This window comes from Apis cerana, linkage group LG13 (assembly GCF_029169275.1).
Source record: "Apis cerana isolate GH-2021 linkage group LG13, AcerK_1.0, whole genome shotgun sequence".
Classification (NCBI taxonomy): domain Eukaryota; kingdom Metazoa; phylum Arthropoda; class Insecta; order Hymenoptera; family Apidae; genus Apis; species Apis cerana.
The window spans coordinates 4,382,307-4,399,700 of NC_083864.1; the positions used below are offsets into that span (position 1 = coordinate 4,382,307).

At 47.4% G+C, this 17,394-nt stretch overlaps 1 protein-coding gene across 6 annotated transcripts in view; it reads left to right on the top strand.

The window, feature by feature from the left end:
- Positions 1-17,394, top strand: part of LOC107998775 (transcription factor Sox-2) — a 92,830-nt gene that overhangs the window by 60,899 nt on the left and 14,537 nt on the right. For 3 of the 6 annotated variants that reach the window (XR_009832355.1, XR_009832356.1, XR_009832354.1), the window contains one exon: positions 16,023-16,149. The exons of 2 other annotated variants lie outside the window; for them this stretch is intronic. Coding sequence is in view for 1 of the 4 variants with exons in the window: in XM_062083665.1 (XP_061939649.1) it covers position 7,787 (1 nt within the window). In the remaining 3 variants the exon portion in view is untranslated. Of the gene's footprint in view, positions 1-7,786; positions 8,224-16,022; positions 16,150-17,394 lie in introns of those variants that run through there. One more of the 6 variants, XM_062083665.1, reaches the window with a different exon arrangement.

Below are 17,394 nucleotides of genomic sequence, written 5' to 3' on the forward strand. Positions count from 1 at the left end.
TTGAAACTGCAACGTCATCCAACCGTCCAAGAGTGCAAAGAATTTTCACGGAATTGCACGCTGCTTTAAAAGCTCGTTACAATCGGCGATTCCTCGAACTTCATCCGTTGACTTGGCGGGATCGAGAGAAACGACGATTTTCATTGAGTTTTTCGTGACGAGCCAAGAGGTGAAATTTGAGACCCGTCCGGAGTGTCAATTGTCCGAAGGGATCAAAAGGGAGAAATCAGTACGAGGATTTTTATTTTCTCCCGAGAGAAGTATTTAAGAAGATTATCAACGCGTATGGACAATTTGTACATATACACGAACTCGAAGCACTCGAACGCTTTGGCATTCGCAACGCGTTGGTTTCAGTGCAAATAAATATTCGAGAGCTACCTGTCCCAGGTGGCAAAATCGTGTATACAACGCACGACGTTTTCTACGACGAGAACGTTACCCTCTTCAAAGATGGAACCATCTTATCCCGTAAGCCTTTTCGGTACTGCAGGTGGTAGCTAAGCCGATTAGATGCAGCGCCGGGGAACAATTTGTTGTTGACGAAACTTAACCCTTGTTTCGCGCCAGCTTTTCTCCCTTTTCCCAAACGTCTTAACGCCCGATGATTGATAAATGATGCGCCCGACAACATCTGTGGATCGCATTACTTGGACTCGCTCCTCACCGGATTATCAATTGTTTCCCGTTCGATTGGAAATTTTAATGATGATCGATCGATCGAGAAAGAAAGAGAGAGAGAAAGAGAAGAGGAAAAATTCTAATTTTAACGATACTCGATAATCTCGTCCGCGGTAAAAAGCTAGATCCGTCCAAGTATCCAATATATTTTCATCCAGTCATAGTAAAGACAAGACACTCTGAAATAGGTTAACGATTGAACGGTTTACGAGTAACCGCAGGATTTCACGTTCTTAAGAGGCGGTCAACAGGTTGTTCCTCGATCGGCCGACTTCCGGCGAGTCTTCTGGAGAGAAAGAGGAGCACGGGGGGAAGGAGAGGAACGACGCCTCTCAATTGCGAACGATTTAAAGCCGCCATTGGCCCCGACCTCCGTTCTTCCACGAATGAAAACTTTCTCCATCTTCTTCTCTTCCTTTCTTCCCTTCGTCCCCTTCTCCTTCTCCTCTTCCTTCTCCTCCTCCTCTTCTTCTTTCTCTTCTTCCTCATTCCCTTTCTTCTTCTTCTTCTTCTTCTTCTTCTTGTAACTCAAACGAGAACTTCTTCGTCTATCCTTCGAGTTCTGCTCGGTTTCCTTGCTTCCGCGTGCGAGCTGCGGTTCGACGAGCAATTACGTTCTACGAGGAGTGTTCGCCTCGAAATTCTCACGAGAGAAGCGGCCGAAGTCGTTGGCGATGCGGTGGCAAACGGCTCGAGAAAATTGCGTGGCAAGTTTTCGAGCGACGTCTTCGAGGAATTTTTTCTTCTTTTCTTCTTCTTCTTCTTCTTAATACGCGCGTTACACCGCAAATCTTCTTCGCAACGGTGTGTTCGAAAAATATTTCGTTCTATAAACGTATATACATATATAAACGGTCGATTCGAGAAAATTCTTCTTCCTCGTGTCGTCGATAAGAGCGCGTTTCGACGCGATTGCCAAACACCCACGAAACGTGTCCGTACGTGGATGTCCGAAAAGAACGGACGCTCGAAAGGAAAGGAAAGGAGAGGAAAGGAAAGGAGACGTCGAAGATCGATGTATCTATCTATAATCACGCCGGCCGAAGGTCGCGGATGGGGGAAGAGAGAGGGGGGAAAAAAAGAAGGAGGGAAGAAACGGTAGAGGCGTCTAATCTGTCGGCAGTGATCAGGATCCAGTATCGATGATGAAGTCTCCGGCCTCTTTGAAGTCCGCCGTGGCTCGCAACGGGGGTGCTCGAAGCCGCCTCGAATCCCTCGATTCCTCCTGATCCTGATCCTGCAGCGCCGGCAGGACCACTCGCTGTCCGTCCGTCTGTCTTAATGCGCCCGTCAGAAATTAAGGCGAGGGAACGGGGATCGATCGGAATGCTAATGACATCGATACTTGTCCATAATATCTCTTGGCAAGAGGGGAAAGAAAAAAAGAAAAGAAGGAAAGAGAGAAAGAAAGGGAAGAAAAACAAAATAAAACGAATCCTTGTATACTCAGACCGTTGAACGAGTGACGCCTGCGATTCGAGCGATTCGTCATCTATCCAAAAATATACCGAGCGAAATTCGAGTCGAATTCGTTCGAGCTATACAATATCCGTCCAACTATGGAATCGAGCATGGAGAAGAACAGTTTAAGCGAAGTAAAGCATAAATTTCGATCTGAATTTTTTCCCCCTTTCTCTTTAAATTCGAATCCAAGATTCCGATTCCCCCCTCCCTTTCTCTCTTCCATGCACCGGAGTTAGCATGGAGGCGACGAGCTTTTTCCCAGCGAATACGATCTCGCGACACCAACTTACACGGATCGACGACCGATCGGGGATATCTTTTACGAGGGGGGTGCTCGTTCACGGAAGGTCGAGGAAAGAAGAAGAAGAGAAAAGAAAAAAGGCAGTGGGTGATCGATTGGGGCAATCCAGCCTGTTGTGAAACGTGGAAACGTTACGAGTTCCTTCTTTCGTCCCGCGTCCACCCTCCGCCGGTGCACAGCAGTATTCCTCCGAGTGTCCCTGGTAGTCCCGCGGTGCCTCGTTCTTGCCCTCTTCTTCTTCCTTCCTCCCTTCCACCTCTCCTCTCGCCCCCACCCCAAAGGGCTGTATTGCAAGGATACTACGACCCATAACGTGGCCAGGCCGTAGCCTAGACAAAGCTGCCGACCATAAAAGTGTCCACCCTGATGCTCGATGCCTGGTTTATGGCCACCGTGCCAGGAACACCCGGGGGAACGAGCAGGTAATCGGCAAAGACTGGTTGGTTCCTCCGCTCCGTCCGTCCGGACATTGCCCATCCTGCTCGCGCCGCTTCGCACCGCTAATCCTTCTTCCCTCTTCATCACGTCCCGCGTCTACTCGCGTCGCTTTTACTTACGCCGTCTTCTTCGTCGCCGGCTTCGTAGCCTCCAAGCGTGACGACAGGACAGGCCACGCCTACGAGCCCTCGGCCCTGACTAATTGCCGTTAATCCTACGCGATGAATTGTCCTCCTTCCTTGTCGCCACTTTTGTGCCCGGAATCGTGCCGCGCGACTCTGCCGACCGATTCTACCATTAACCCTCGTGATCATCGCCGGGGTGAGCGCGCAAATTTCCTCTCCGAGAGGAGAAGGATTATACGATAATAATTTTCTCTCGACTTCCGAAACGAGATTTCGATTGTAATTCATACATCGGAATAATAATGATTCTTCCTCCTCCTTGAGGATAATTTATTTCGAAGCCTTGTTTTCCAAGGATGGATAGGGGGTGGGAGGAAACAAAAGGATAGAGGATAGAAAATTTGGTTCGATTCGTAGGAAACGTTCGAAGGGGAAAAGGGAGGACAGGAAGGAGGACGTTGTTATGCAAACAAGGAGCGGAGGTTAGGATTACGCAACGGGAAGTCTGGAAGGTGGAAAACGTTTAGTCGTCGATTAGTCGCGTAGACGTTAGCCCGGACTTTCCAAAGTTTTTGGGTGGACCGTCTCTACAGGGGCGATGAAAATTTGCCTGAAACGAATATCAGTGACGATGAGATGAGGGAGGGGAAAAGGGATCGTAATAAGGAAAATAAAGATGCCCTGTTTTGTCCGAGACATCCGACTCTCTTTGTCCAATGGACGCTTGGGGTCGATTGGAAGTCGATGGGCGTCGTGTGGTTCTTCCCGAAACCACACAACGACGCATTGGCCGACCATGAAAGCTTGGAAAGACAATGGACAGGGTTAACGAGAGAATGAGATTGTTTTGGTCCAGAAAATGGTTGAAACGAGGAGCAGAGGCGAGGGGGACGAGACTCGTATCGTGCACGGGGCCCACCCACCCTCGCGCGGCGCATAAATTTTCCAACTTTCCTTTCCACTTTCCCCGCTTTCTTGCGCGCGCCAGAAAGTTGCCTGCGACCCGAACATCGAGAAATTTACGACGGTGCATCATTTGCATTTCCTGCCTTCCGCGAATCTCGCGTTCGACTACCCGCGCCTTCTAAACGGTCGAGAATTCCACGATGGGTGGGAGATTGCTCCTTTCTCGACCGAATCGTTGCCGAGCGGATATCACTGCCCAACACCGTCCCCTCGCACCGATCTCTTCAGGAGATGATTCCAGTGGTAATTCTCTTTCGTTGCGAGATTCGTAAAATGCTCAAGTCTCGATTAATTATCGAGTTGTTTCGTGAATTCGCGAAAGAGAGACGAGATCAGAGAGGATATAATCGCGAAAACGACGTCGATAACGATAACGTTCGATCGAGCGCACTACGAGCGGTAGTGGTAGTCGGCCAACACTGGTCCCCGTATCTCGTATCTGAAACTGACGTAAACTTTTCCTATTCTCCTATTCATCGTACAACCCCGATACCCTACAATTTCTCTCGCGAATATTCGCTCGCGTGGTCAAATTTTCTATCAAAATTTCCGACATTCCTGCAGCAACAACTGGCAACAATTTTCGATCGCGTCGCTCCATCCCCCTGTATATAAAAACATTTAAAATATATAACGTATATATATATATATATACTTGGCCGCGATGGCCATCCCCTGACAAATTTCTGACGGTCGAAACGAGGCGGTCTCTCGGAAAATTCCATCGATGAAAATCGAAATTCCGGTCCGCCCAAGTCGGCCGAATATATCGGGTCCAACCAACTATCCAGCGGCCTGGCGGTGGCCAACTTCCGGCGATCGATATTCCGAGTGGCGAATGCACGTCGAGGGACACAGGACACACGGAGAGGGGCACACGGAGAGGAGTCGAGCAAGACAGAGAAAGTGAGAAGAGGGCGGGAGGAGAGGGGAGTGGGGAGTAGCACGTAATTTTACGCGGTCCATTGTATCGGGACGAATCAGATAGAGGCTACGCTGGACGAGAACAATCGAGCGGGAACGGAAAGTGTCCTCATCTGGCTCCTCGGTTCCTCTCCCTGAAAGCCGAGAACGCCGTGTTCGTGGACCGGCTCCCATCCGGTATCGCTCTCTCGGACGACGACGACGAGGACGAGGACGACGAGGACGACGAAGACGACGAGGACACGCGTTATCTGAAATCGGGCAGATCGGGTTGGATGGACATCGACAAAGTTTTACGCGTCCCTCCCCGCATCCGACGAATGCCGATTTACAGGCATCGCCGACCAGTTATCGCGTACCGTAGCCTCGTTATCGAGTACGTTTTCACGCTTGTCGTTCGATTCTTCCGCGCTCGTAACTTGCATCGTCGTAAAAATCACGCGCGTCGCTAGAACCGTGAAAAAAACGATTTCACCCCTTTCCGTTTTGCTCTTTTAGCGGCGAGCATTGTTGGATCACCGCCCACCCTTTGTGGATATTCTTCATCATACGTCATCGTTTTGTTACGCTTCACGGGTTTTTTTTCTTTTTTCGCGTTTTTCCCCTCTTTTTCTCCCCCTTCTCGCTTACTCGATCCTATCTGTTTAAAATTGAATAAGTTATTAGACGATTCCCGCATCTTTTTCTGCTTTCTTACTCGCCAATACTCGTAAATGAGTCAAAAATTCGTTGCTTTTTTTAAAACGCAACGAAAATTTCACCGGGATATGAACGTTGATTTTTGAAATAAAGAAAAAAAAAAAGTTTAGACATCGATTACGTGTGTGTATATATGTATATATATTTTTATTTCGATTCGATTGTTATACGTAAGGCACGTGTAATTCAAAGCATCGGAGAGGAAATGCGAAATATTTCTATCGTGCGCGATCTCTGTTTGCGCAAACATTCCGGTGTGCTGGTCGAACAAGCAAGCTCCGGAAACGCGATAATAATTCCCGCGTTCAAGAGCAGCTGTTCGCTGATCGAAATCGGTGGAAAACCGTAGCTATCGGAACCTATTTGGGACATCAATCACGCGAAATGAGTTCTGGTAACAAGTCTGTTTCAACTATATATTTCTCTTTCATCCCATCCCCTAAACTATTCTTCTTCGCGCTATACGCGAATGTACGCGAGTTCCAGCCCGTTGGAGAAATAAAGAGGCTGGTTGCTGGTTCGATCGCAAGTATCGGGGAGAAAAAAAGGAAAAAAAGAAAAAGAGAGAAGAAAACAAAATAAAAATCATTGGCGCAACTTTCAAAGCCGCGGTTAGTTACTCGACACTGCTGACGTTGCCAATTCTTTTTTTTTCTCTCTTTTTTTCGCGACAACGGCAAGTTTATTATTGCAGAAACATTCGGTCGGCCGCCGAAAGACGAGAAATTTTCCAGAATGCAAAGCGTCGTACATTGTAGCGTCTGGTAACGCCGTGCAACACGAGGTGGTTGCAGAACACAAGTACGACGGTGCACGTGTAGTCGCACGTAGATTTGTGCACGTGCGATGGTCGCGCGACGCGAACGGTGACATTTCGCGAAACGACAGCTTCTTGGAACCTATTCGTAAGGGGATACCCGCAAGCCGACCGCCGAGAAATTTGCTCTACGTTCCTCGCTGTTGGCTGATTCGATGTAGGAATTTGCTTTGGTTACGACACGAGCTACCTCGTAATTTTTTCCATCCATCGATAATTATATTATATTATTATACCGTGGTGTGAAAATACGCGCGGGACAAGAAATAATATTTTGTCTGAATTTTGTTTGAAACTTGCTCCATTACTCGATTTACGAGCTTAATTTTTACCGATGTAATTTATCGATAATATTACACTTGTATACGAAGGAATAATTCTCGAGGATTGATTTTACGAATAATCCTTTTCTCTCTCTGTTCCTTCTTCTTTTTATGTAAAAAAAGTCGAGGTGAGGAGAAGCTCGATGTACGTGAATGGAACAGATGTGACGGGACTCGTAACTATTCGAGTAATTTTCCAATGTCCTTAAAAGGAAGCTAACTTTTAAAAGAGTTTACCTCGAGGAGAATAGAATTTAGAAATAAAGCTTTAGAGATTGTTGTGCATTACGAGGGGTTGACACGCGACTCGACGTTTTTTTATTATCTTCGAGGGGATGGAAAGCAGGATGGATGGTCTGTGAACCACCTGGAACGACATTTTGGCACATGCGACTGGTATGCGAAACAGATGCTTCCAATTCCCTTCCCGGATACGAGTTCGATTTTCATGCTTGCGTTTCGAGAGCTTTCACGTTCGAGAAATATTTAAAATGCGAAACGCGTACGCTCGTCCGTACTTTCGGCTGGGAGGAGGAGAATTTGAAGGAGAGGAGAGAGAACGTATCTATCGAGCGGCGCAGGAATTGGATCGGTTTCCATCGAATTTCGTCGCTTTCTCCAGCCGCAGCACGCGATATTCCACAGAGACACGCATGGCGGACTAACACAGCTCTCCGGCTCCGAGAAATCGTAACTTGGCGTGTTTATCACCGGCAGGCCGTGCACGGTCGGCGGCGTTAGCACGAGGAACGACTTCTTGCGTGGGGCGTTAAAATCATATGAGACTTTTTTAAAAGCCCGCGGCCACAGGGACCTCCCGTCCTGTTTGTCCCCACCGTTCGCTATTCTTTCTTAACCACCACCATCACCACCACCCACGTCATCGGAAATTTCGTAGAAAATTTCCGTCTTCCAGCAATAATCTTGCCGTGCAGCGATTGAAAATAATAATTGCGCTCGATCGATTCGAAAGAAACGTGACGATCCAGTTCGATCGTAAATTCGTCGTTTGAAAATTATATATATATATATTTATTTATTTATATAGAAAAAACGAGAGAAATAAATTTCGAAACGAGCGAGGATTCTTACGGAACGAGAGACGAAGAAATTGGAGTGAAAGGAAGTGGCGATTAAAGTTGGAGGAGGAAAAGTTCCAGGAAATTTGGAGGGAAGGCCAAGGACGGGCTAAGAGAGAACCAAGGATTCTCCTCCTCCGGTCTCGTCCTTCTCCGTTCGTATCCCGAAGGAGGGCCAAGAGTTCGCGGTGGGGCCGTTCATCAGCGGCAACTTGTCACGCCGCTGGGCATCGGACATAAATTCCACTCCGTAATGTGACAGGTCCTCGCTCCTACCCCCGAGAAAACCATCCTACGGCACTGCGCTACTATCCACCGGGTGTCCTGGAATTTTTTCCTCGGGCTATCCACGCCGACGTCCGCAATTCGTAATTCGACGTCGAAATCTTTCCATTTCGAAACGATTAACCCGCTCATTCATTTCTGTGAAAAGAAATTCCACCGTTAATAACATCTCCAAAATATACAGTAAAATTTTTTCGTCAGTTATAATATATATATATATATATAATATATATATATATATATATATCTGATCGTTTTTTTCTTTTTTTCCTTTTTCCTTTTTCTTTTTTGGAGAAATTTTCACGAGAGTTTCGAGAGAACGGGGAACGAAAGTTGTCCTGCTCGGAGGATAAGCAGGATGGTTTGGTGGATGGGATCCGCAGCGTCGACTTTGAATCGATAACGATACCTTGCGGCCGGATAATGTCGTCGATGGAGTTTCCACTGGGAAAGATGGATCAGAGTGGGTGGTTCGTCGCGACGCTTCCTCCTTTCCGCCGGAACCCGATAGCAATCGGATAAGCCAGCGTAGCGTCCAGCGCAGCCAGCGGACACGCGCGCCTTCCATCTCGATATAAATCAGTCGCGAACAGAAAAGCACGCGGAGCTGATGAAACATTGCGCGGGAATTCTTCTCTTCCTCGTTGTCGACACTTCTTTACACGGCCCGATGATCGATGCTCGAATAATGATTATTTCCACGAGGAAGATTTGTATTTCTCCCGGACTAAAAAAAAAAGAAAAAGAAAAAGAAACTCACTCACTCCTTCTCCTCCTTCTCCTTTTCTTCTTCTCGAACGAATATTGTTCTCTCCTCTTTTTCCAAACTTGGGATATCTCTTCGATTTGTTCTTTTTTTTTATAAGTATCGTAAAATATTTTGAAATATTAATAAGAATGCTCATCGGCGTTGAAATTGAAGAAAGGCAAATTACGCGGGATGCGAGTATTTCTATTCCTCCGATTGATCAAAACCAAAATCGTTGCTTCTCCCTTCCCTCTCCCTCTCCACGAATATTTTCCATTTCGATTTCTCGATTCTTCGAGAAGTCGAATTCGTAAAATATTTTGAAACTCTTTTGAAATGGGATTCAAGCTCGGTGAGTTATTGCACATTCGTCGAATGATGTCGGAACGAACGATGCCGTTGAAATCGCCGTTGAAAAAAAAGAAAGAAAAGGAAAAAAGAAAAAAGGAAGGATGAAATTTACGTAGAAGGGTGAGATTTCACGTAGAGCGTGGTGGTTGGTAACGAAATGTATCCAGAAATCGCGGACACGTGGACGGGAAGGAAGAGGATGGAGGGAGGGAGCGGTGGTGCATAGAACTCCGGTAGCTCTGGTACCAGGTCGCAAAAGCGACTTAATGTCCCCATTTGTCCTCCGCCTCTCCGGAGGCGATTCATCCTCACCCTTTGTCCGTCCGCAGGACATGGCGTCCCATATAAGCGACACACCGTATCACCTCCACCCATTCCACGCCCGCCCTTTCATCCCGAAAACTCGGTAACTCGGAAGAAATTAACCGGACTGGACGCGCCGTGCTTCTTTTTCACGGCCGTCCGATTTATTTTTTTCCTTTCCTTCTTTTTCTTTTTTTCCTTTTTTTCCTCTTCGTTAACGCCGCCTCTCGTTCGAACGAAACGGGAAACAGTCCCGATATATTCAATGAATATATTTGAAAAATAGCTTGGGACGTTTATCTAAAAATAAAACGCGCCAATGTATACAGGCTCTGTCCTCTCTGAATTATTTAACGACGTTTTCAACAACGTCGTTTTTTTCCTTTCCTTTTTTCTTTTTTCTTTTTTTCTTTTTTTTTTTTTTTGATCCGTCTCAAAACGGACGGAATTTCGCGAAACGTCACGAGAGGCAACTCGCCAACGCTCGGTTATTTATCGCCGCTCCTTTTTCTCCTTTATTCGAATTTTCAATTCAAATTATGAACGGGCAATCCGTTAAATAGGCTAAAAGATACGGGGGGAATTTCAATGGTGTCGTAATTACATTATTTGTTTACCGGTTGAGCGGCACCTGTCGCCATAATGGCCGCTGTGGACGTGTCTATTATGCGGCTAGATACGCGTACATTAAGTCGCACCGCGTGGCGAACACGCGAATCGCTCATCAGAAGGATTAGGTCACTAATCTGGCGTTAAGACCCGACACTCATTAGCTCGAGAGACAAATCATTAAGTGTTGGGCATGGATCGAGAGCCCGTTAGGCGCTAGGCCAACCTGTCGACAGTTGGTAATCGCCTTTAGGCTAATTCCCTTAATAACTTTATCGTCCCCCTCCCTCGCGATAGACCGATTACTTCTGGTGCACCGCGAGTCCAGCGTACATTGAAAACTCTGCGCGACCACGCAGTTCTTTCTCTCTCTCTCTCTCTCTCCTTCCTCTCCTCGATTAATTCGATCGACTTTTCGACCAATTTTTTCGAAGGAAGAGGAAAAAAGAAAAAGAAAAGAGGAGAAAAAAAGAAGGTATCGATTTCCTCCTCGTTAGAGTTCGATTCCTCGATTTCATTTCGGGAAATGTGAGAGAAATAGTGTGAGAGGAATTGGAAAGGGGGACGTTGGGAGCGTGGCGCGCAACGAAAGCGGGGTTGAAACGAAAGTGAACGATACGTATTAATCTCCCGCGTTACAATGTGGCGAGGGCTCCGATCTCGGCGTAGTCGTCTCATTCTTCAGCTAGCTCCTCATCGCTCTCCGGACCGAGCCGTGACCAATCCGGAATAAATATTGGCGATTATTAACGCGGCACGCCACGCGGAGAACAGCCCGGAGATGGACCGAGAGATGACCTACGCGGCTCCGATGAGATGCTTGAGACGTTAAGTGGGCCCATTAGCCACGTTCCTAGGTGGACCGTGGCTCGATGATGGCATTCCTTCGTGGCCTCACGAATCCCTTCTGCCACCACCCGATAGATTTCTCTCGCGTTGCTACGCGTACCTGCCTCGAGGAATCCTGGCGTCGACATTGTATTTTACACTCGCGAGAACGTCACGAATTAATTCCTCGAATCTAAATACCGCGTTTCTCTCTTCTCTTTTTCAAATCTTTGGAATTTTGGAATCAACTCCAACTCGTACAAGATCCCGATTTCTCTCTCTCTCTCTCTCTCTCTCTGGAAGAATACCAGCAGAGATGAACAATTGGAACGAAAGGATCGTTCGTTCGCAACCCCTTTATCGCGCAGACGTCGTTGGAGGATTAATTGCCTCGGCCGTGGCCGCTAATCACGGCGCGTTCGTATCGAACAGGACGGGGGAATGCGTCCGCATAGACAAACCCTATTCACCCGTACGATCGATCATTCATAAATCTCGTCAGCCAGGAGGGTGTCAAAGGGATAAAGTCGTCATCGTGGATCAACCGAGAGGAGAGAGAGAGAGAGAGAGGAATTCGCTGACTCGGCCCAGAGGTCACCACCGTGGCTCGCCAAGGTGACATCTTCATCGTCTTCCTTCTCCTCCTCCTCCTCGTGACCCGACTCGAAAAGGATCCAAAGTCTTCCCCCTCGTCTCTCGCCTCTTCGTGGTAGGATGACTCTGCCGACACACGTCTTTGGCCGCAGTTTCGATGCCAGTTACGCCGTCTTCCAAACGATCCTTTGTCGGCCGATCACGAGACACCTGGACTCCGGTTATCTTCTTCTTCTTCTTCTTCTTCTTCTCCTCTTCTGATTTGAGGTCATCGAAAGGGTATCCTCGATCTCGTCTCGAGAAAAAACCACGGGCCAGTTAACACCGCAGTGTCATTCTCTGCCCGTTGTGTTTGACCGATACTTTAGCCCCAGTTAACACCGTGTTCGGCGTTTGTGATCCGCTCGAAACCAGTTCTTATCGATTCCTCTCCGATTTTCCGGTCACCCGATACTTTGGAAAGTGGAGAAAGGCGGTGTTTAAATTTGCTTAACCCGTTTCGAAAACATATATCCTCGAAATAGCGGTGTTTAACCAGTTTATCGTTACGAGAAGTACATCGAAGCGAATATACATATATATATTTATATTCCCAACGATGCGTATTAACGTACAGTTAGAAAATCTAGGCAGAAGCAAAGAGAGGCCGTAAATCATTTCGGAACACGCTTCCCCCGTGGACGTGCAGCACGTGCAGCCGTGCGACGGTACACTTATTTTCGAGGTATTTCTTCGGAAGATTAAATTTACACATAGTAGCGGCGTGAAACAATACGGGGACCCGTTTGCACTCTCCTGCAAATATTTGAGCGTCGGTGTTTGCCTTCTATTCGCGGTGGCCAAGGGCCCCATGTGTACACCGATTCCCCTCGCGCACTCTTCCTGATCGAATGTTTGCCCCGGCCACTTCGCTTTAATTGCTCGCGAATCGCGCCGTAATGACTGTCGAATGAAACCGGTCGAAACCGGGATGCAGTTTTCGCGTTATCCCCTCGTTGCGAGTGTTCCAAATCATTATAATTATTATTATTATTATTACAATCCGTCCCTATGCTTTGCACGGAACGAAAAGCACACCACGCGTTTGGAAACCATGGATATCATGATGGAGAGAGGAGATTTTATGAAGCGTTGGCGAAAAAGCAAAGATTTTTCTCGCTCGCCTATTTAAGCAATCAAGAGGATATATATATGGGAATAGAAAAAGGTAGCGCGTCGATAAACATCTACCTGGTCGTCGAGAAGCTCGAGATGGCAACGGAGAAATATCGGGGGATACGCGCGGTCGTGTAGATTCAACGCGGTTAAATCTCCTCGACGCGACAAATTAGAGGGTAATAAAATGAATTTGAAGGGAGAGGAGAATGGGGGAGGGGCGGGAACACGAGGGGCGGGTTATAACGAGAGACGATCGACGACTAGTGGCTAGATGCGGTGAAAAAGTATCGGGAGCGGGAGCCGGTGGGATTAGCGGAAAATAGAGGAGAAATGATGGATCGATGGCGATAAAAACGGGGCGACGAGTAACGTGGTCAGTTATTAATGTAGCTGGACGATGTGACGGCCGATCGAGAATCGACTGGAGGTCTGGCAACAGGGAAAACGGAGTAAAAACGTGACTGGACGTAGGATGGGCGGTTTGGAGATGAGGTCGCTGGCCGGAAGTCCCGTCGCACCGGAATTCATAAAAACTAGCCGCGCGGACCATCGTTCCGCGGACCTTCCTTTCTCGACCAGCTCGTCGGGTTGAAAAGTCAGAGCGATGTGGTGCACAAAACGTGGAAAGCTCTCCTCTCCTCGTTTCCTAAAAAAACGAAATTAATCGAAAGAGAGAGAGAGAGAGAGAGAGCAAATTTTTACTCGCCTTCGTTAGAAATGCCTTCGTGAACTCCTCCCTTTCTTCGGGGGAAATTTCGAAAACACTTTTTTTTTCCAAGCACGTACCATTTCCTTTTTTCGTTCTTTGAATATCGATTTGGATATCGTGGTGGACGTATGGATGGGTTCGTGGGAGAGGAGTACGAAATTTTGAAAACGATCGACGTTGGTATTCTTATTCGGCGGTAAACCAAGCGGTGCCCTCCTCGTGTTTTTTTTTTTTTTTTTTTTCGTTGACGAGGGGGAGATGTAAATTTCGCGATCGATCGGTCGCGTCGTCTCGTCAGGGTCAGAAACGCGAGCTCGAACGCCGACCGGCAGGGTAGTAAATAAAAGTCCAGAGTTAATTTTTTTCGAACAATGGACCGAGCTGTTGTGGTCGCCGGAGGAGGGTAGACACCCCCGCGTTTTTTACATCGGTCAGTCCCACCCAACTGGACGCAATCCCGTGTCGCCGTATATAAATCGAAAGCTAATGGGATTCATGGCCCGGTCGGTTGTCCGCCAAAAAAGTCCTATCCCCGAAAAACGAATCCATTTCTCCCCACCCCCGTCAAAAAATACCGGACGATATTTTAATCGATCTTACGCGATGATTTTTCAAACAATTTTTCGTCGTTCGTCAAGACAATTTTATTAAAATCTTGCGATCTTTTAGTTTTTTCCAAAATTGAAAGATATTCGATGAAAAAAAAAAAATCGCTGGATAATTTTCAAACCTTGGCTCGTCCAAGGATAAACGATCGCGAGATATATTTTAGAAAAGGGGAACGGTGACGTCTGCATAGCGACGCGTGTGACCTGAAGCGAGTCGGAAAAATCGTGGGGAAGGCGCGGGGAACGGTTGATTTTCGGCCGGCTCTAATTAACGGAGCCGCGAATCAAAGACGAGGAAAAACGAATAAGATCGCGGGTTAAGCCGAAAACTGTGCGGTAGACGTCATCAAGATGCAGCGTTGCCAAGGATCCCGTAATTAGGGGAAGCTGATTTTTCATTTGTCGGGTATCATTGAGGTTCTGCTCATTAGCCGTCGGCGTCGACAGCGTCGGCGTCTACGGGTGCGCGCCGCTCCGTACCAGCTGAGCATCCGTAGCTGAAGGATGCCTCTGGTTGGTTAGCCTGGCCCCAGTCTGGTTGGTCTTTGGGCTGGCTGATAAAGGCGCATCCTCCTCTCTTCTGCTCTCCTTTTCTCTCCCGTCTCCTCAGACTCCTCTTGCTCCGCCGTCTCGTCTCGTCTCCTTTATTTACTCCCTTTTTCCCTTCTACCTCCCTTTTTTCTCCTCCGCTCCTCTCTCCTCCTCCTCCCTGTTCTACTTTCGCTCGTCTTTACCGTCGCTTCGCTTCGATCTTCTTCGAGGATCGAATAGCGTTTTTCGAACAGCGCGTCGTTACGGAAATTTTCTAGCGTTTTATCGAACTTGTTGATAAACCGTTCGATAGATCGATGAGTGGCGTCGTAGAAATAACATTAAACGCGAACCTCTCTCGATCCTCTACCGAGAAGAACGAGAGGCGTTAACGAAGCGAAGATCGTTATTCGCTGTCACGACGCCGACGCGGCTGTCATCTTTCTCGAGAATCGAATTGCTGAAATTCGACGGGCAAGGCCGATCCTCGATCAAACGCTCCTCGATCAAGCACCCTATATATATATATCCCCTCCTCTCTCCCTCTTTTGCCTCCCCATCGAAGCAAAAGAAACAACGAAACAATACTCGTTGAGAGAAGAATTAAACGCACGCGGTCTTCTACACGATGTAGAAGAATGATTTTCTGAGAGGAAAAATTATACATGTCGACGAAGGAAAAATGAGATTTACGAAAATCTCATCGACAAGATGATCTTCTTCCGGGCAAATTTATCAACGAACCGGTCGAATTTCTCTCGCGAAACGTAACGAGCGTGCATCCGAGCGTGCGACTCCAACCGCGACGTAAATACAGCGAATGATTTCGAGGTAATAAAGAAGGGGCGACGATGGGGGAGGACGAGAACTGTCATTCTCGAATCAATCTGGCCCCCTCGAACTTGTTTCTCGCGTGGGCGTGAAACGACTTGCGTGGCGTTAAGTAACGAAGCCGGCTCATTACTTCTTCTCGCGTGACGTTCGTCGAGCCGGGGAGTAAATGAAAGGAGGCGAGGAGAAAAGGAGTTTCTGCCTTGGCTCTCTCTCTCTCTCTATCTCTCTCTCTCTCTCTCTCTATCGTCTCGTTACGGCCATCCGTCATTTTCACACCTCGACGAAGATCTATAACAAGAGGGGCTCGAACGCGTGCTCGATCCCCATACGCGAGAAATTTTCAAGCTTCGAACTTTCCTTTGATCCAAACGATTGTCCTTGAACCCGATCCTCCATACTTCTCACGACATTTATCATCCCCTCTCTTTCTCTCTCTCTCTCTCTTCCTCTCTCTCGCACGCGTGTGAAACGTAATTATTAACGAAAGTTAAAGGTTTTAATGTTTTAAACGTTAGTGTTGAACGGCCACTCGGTTGTTTCGTGATATCATCACTAATTTTCACCAAGATGACGTGTCTCTCGATCACGATGATTATCCGCAAGGATTCGACTGATCGCTCAGACGTGTTCGTGTGTGTGTGTTTCAGGGATTGGAACGCGACGAGCAACGTCCGCGTACAAGAATCCTGGCCCACGTGAGCGTCCTTCGGCACGGCCAACTCGAACCTCTTCAGCACCGAAGGATCAGGCTCCTTGATTGTTTCGCGCCTGGCGGTGAGTTTTCTTTTCCAATCCAACGCGCGAGATCGGACAAGCCACGAATTTACATCTCTCCCTTCCTAATTATTACCACGTTTGAAAGATCCGAATTTTTTTTTTTTTTTTTCGTTTTGTTTTCCCTTCCCTACGATCGATTTCCTGCAACTCCGATCACGCGATTCCGTTAAATTATCGTCCATCCAGATTTTTTTTCCTTTTTCTTCGACGATTAAGGAAAAACGATCGCGAATGAAAAATCGCCGAGTACGATACGGGGGACAGTTTGCTCGCTAATATATGTGTATTATTCAGAAACGGTTTTTATCCGTTTTGTCCGTTTTGGCTCGCATACGACGGGATCGGGAAAGCAATTACACGGGGATTAATTGATTCGAGGCAAGGCAACCGGAGCGCCTCGCGATCGGGATCACCGTGACATATCTCCGTGCATCTTCGTGCAATCGAACAACTCGCCGAAACTCTCTCACGCCGTGACCGATTACTCGAGTCGGATTAAAATCGCCGTTCGAGTGTTTTGCCTCAGTTTCGGCTTAATGGAACGAGCTCGGCTTGGCTTGGTTCCGCTTGGCTTAGGCTCGCCACGATCGATCCAAAATTCCCCGACGCTTCCATTTCCTCGCGACGCTTTAATCCGCGATAAATGCAATAATAATAATAATAATAGTAGTGATATTAATAATATTAATAATAATAATAATCGTTTCGTTCCAACGACGCTTCTTTCTCCCGTCTCGCGGAGGAAATTATACACAGAAGAGAGAATTATACAAGCTTCGGTCGAAATAGTTTTTTTTTCTCTCTCTCTCTCTCTCTCTTTTTTCAACGCGAGGCGTCGAAGCCTTTGATTAAAAATTAAATCGTCAGGCAGAGCGGCCGAAGAGGAGGCGTGCTCGTAGCGCAAGGTGTCATCCGGAATTTTTTCGAAAGGGAAAGCCTCGAGGAAGGGTGTGAGGGACGGGAATGCGCCTCGTCATTCTCCGTTTGATACAGCGGGAAACCTTGAAACCGGCCTCAGAAGCTTCCAATACAAACGACAGCTATGAAATCGCCGATGATTGCCTCTCTCCTCTGTTTCATCCCCGTTGGGGATCGATCAAAGTAGCAAAGTTTCGCCGAAAAAGGTGTTCATCGACGCTCGACTCGTAATCTTCCTAATCCCTCGTTATCACCAATCGTCGATATTTATAAAAATTGGCCGATCCCTTGCTCGAACGGAATCGAATATACATATATACGGAG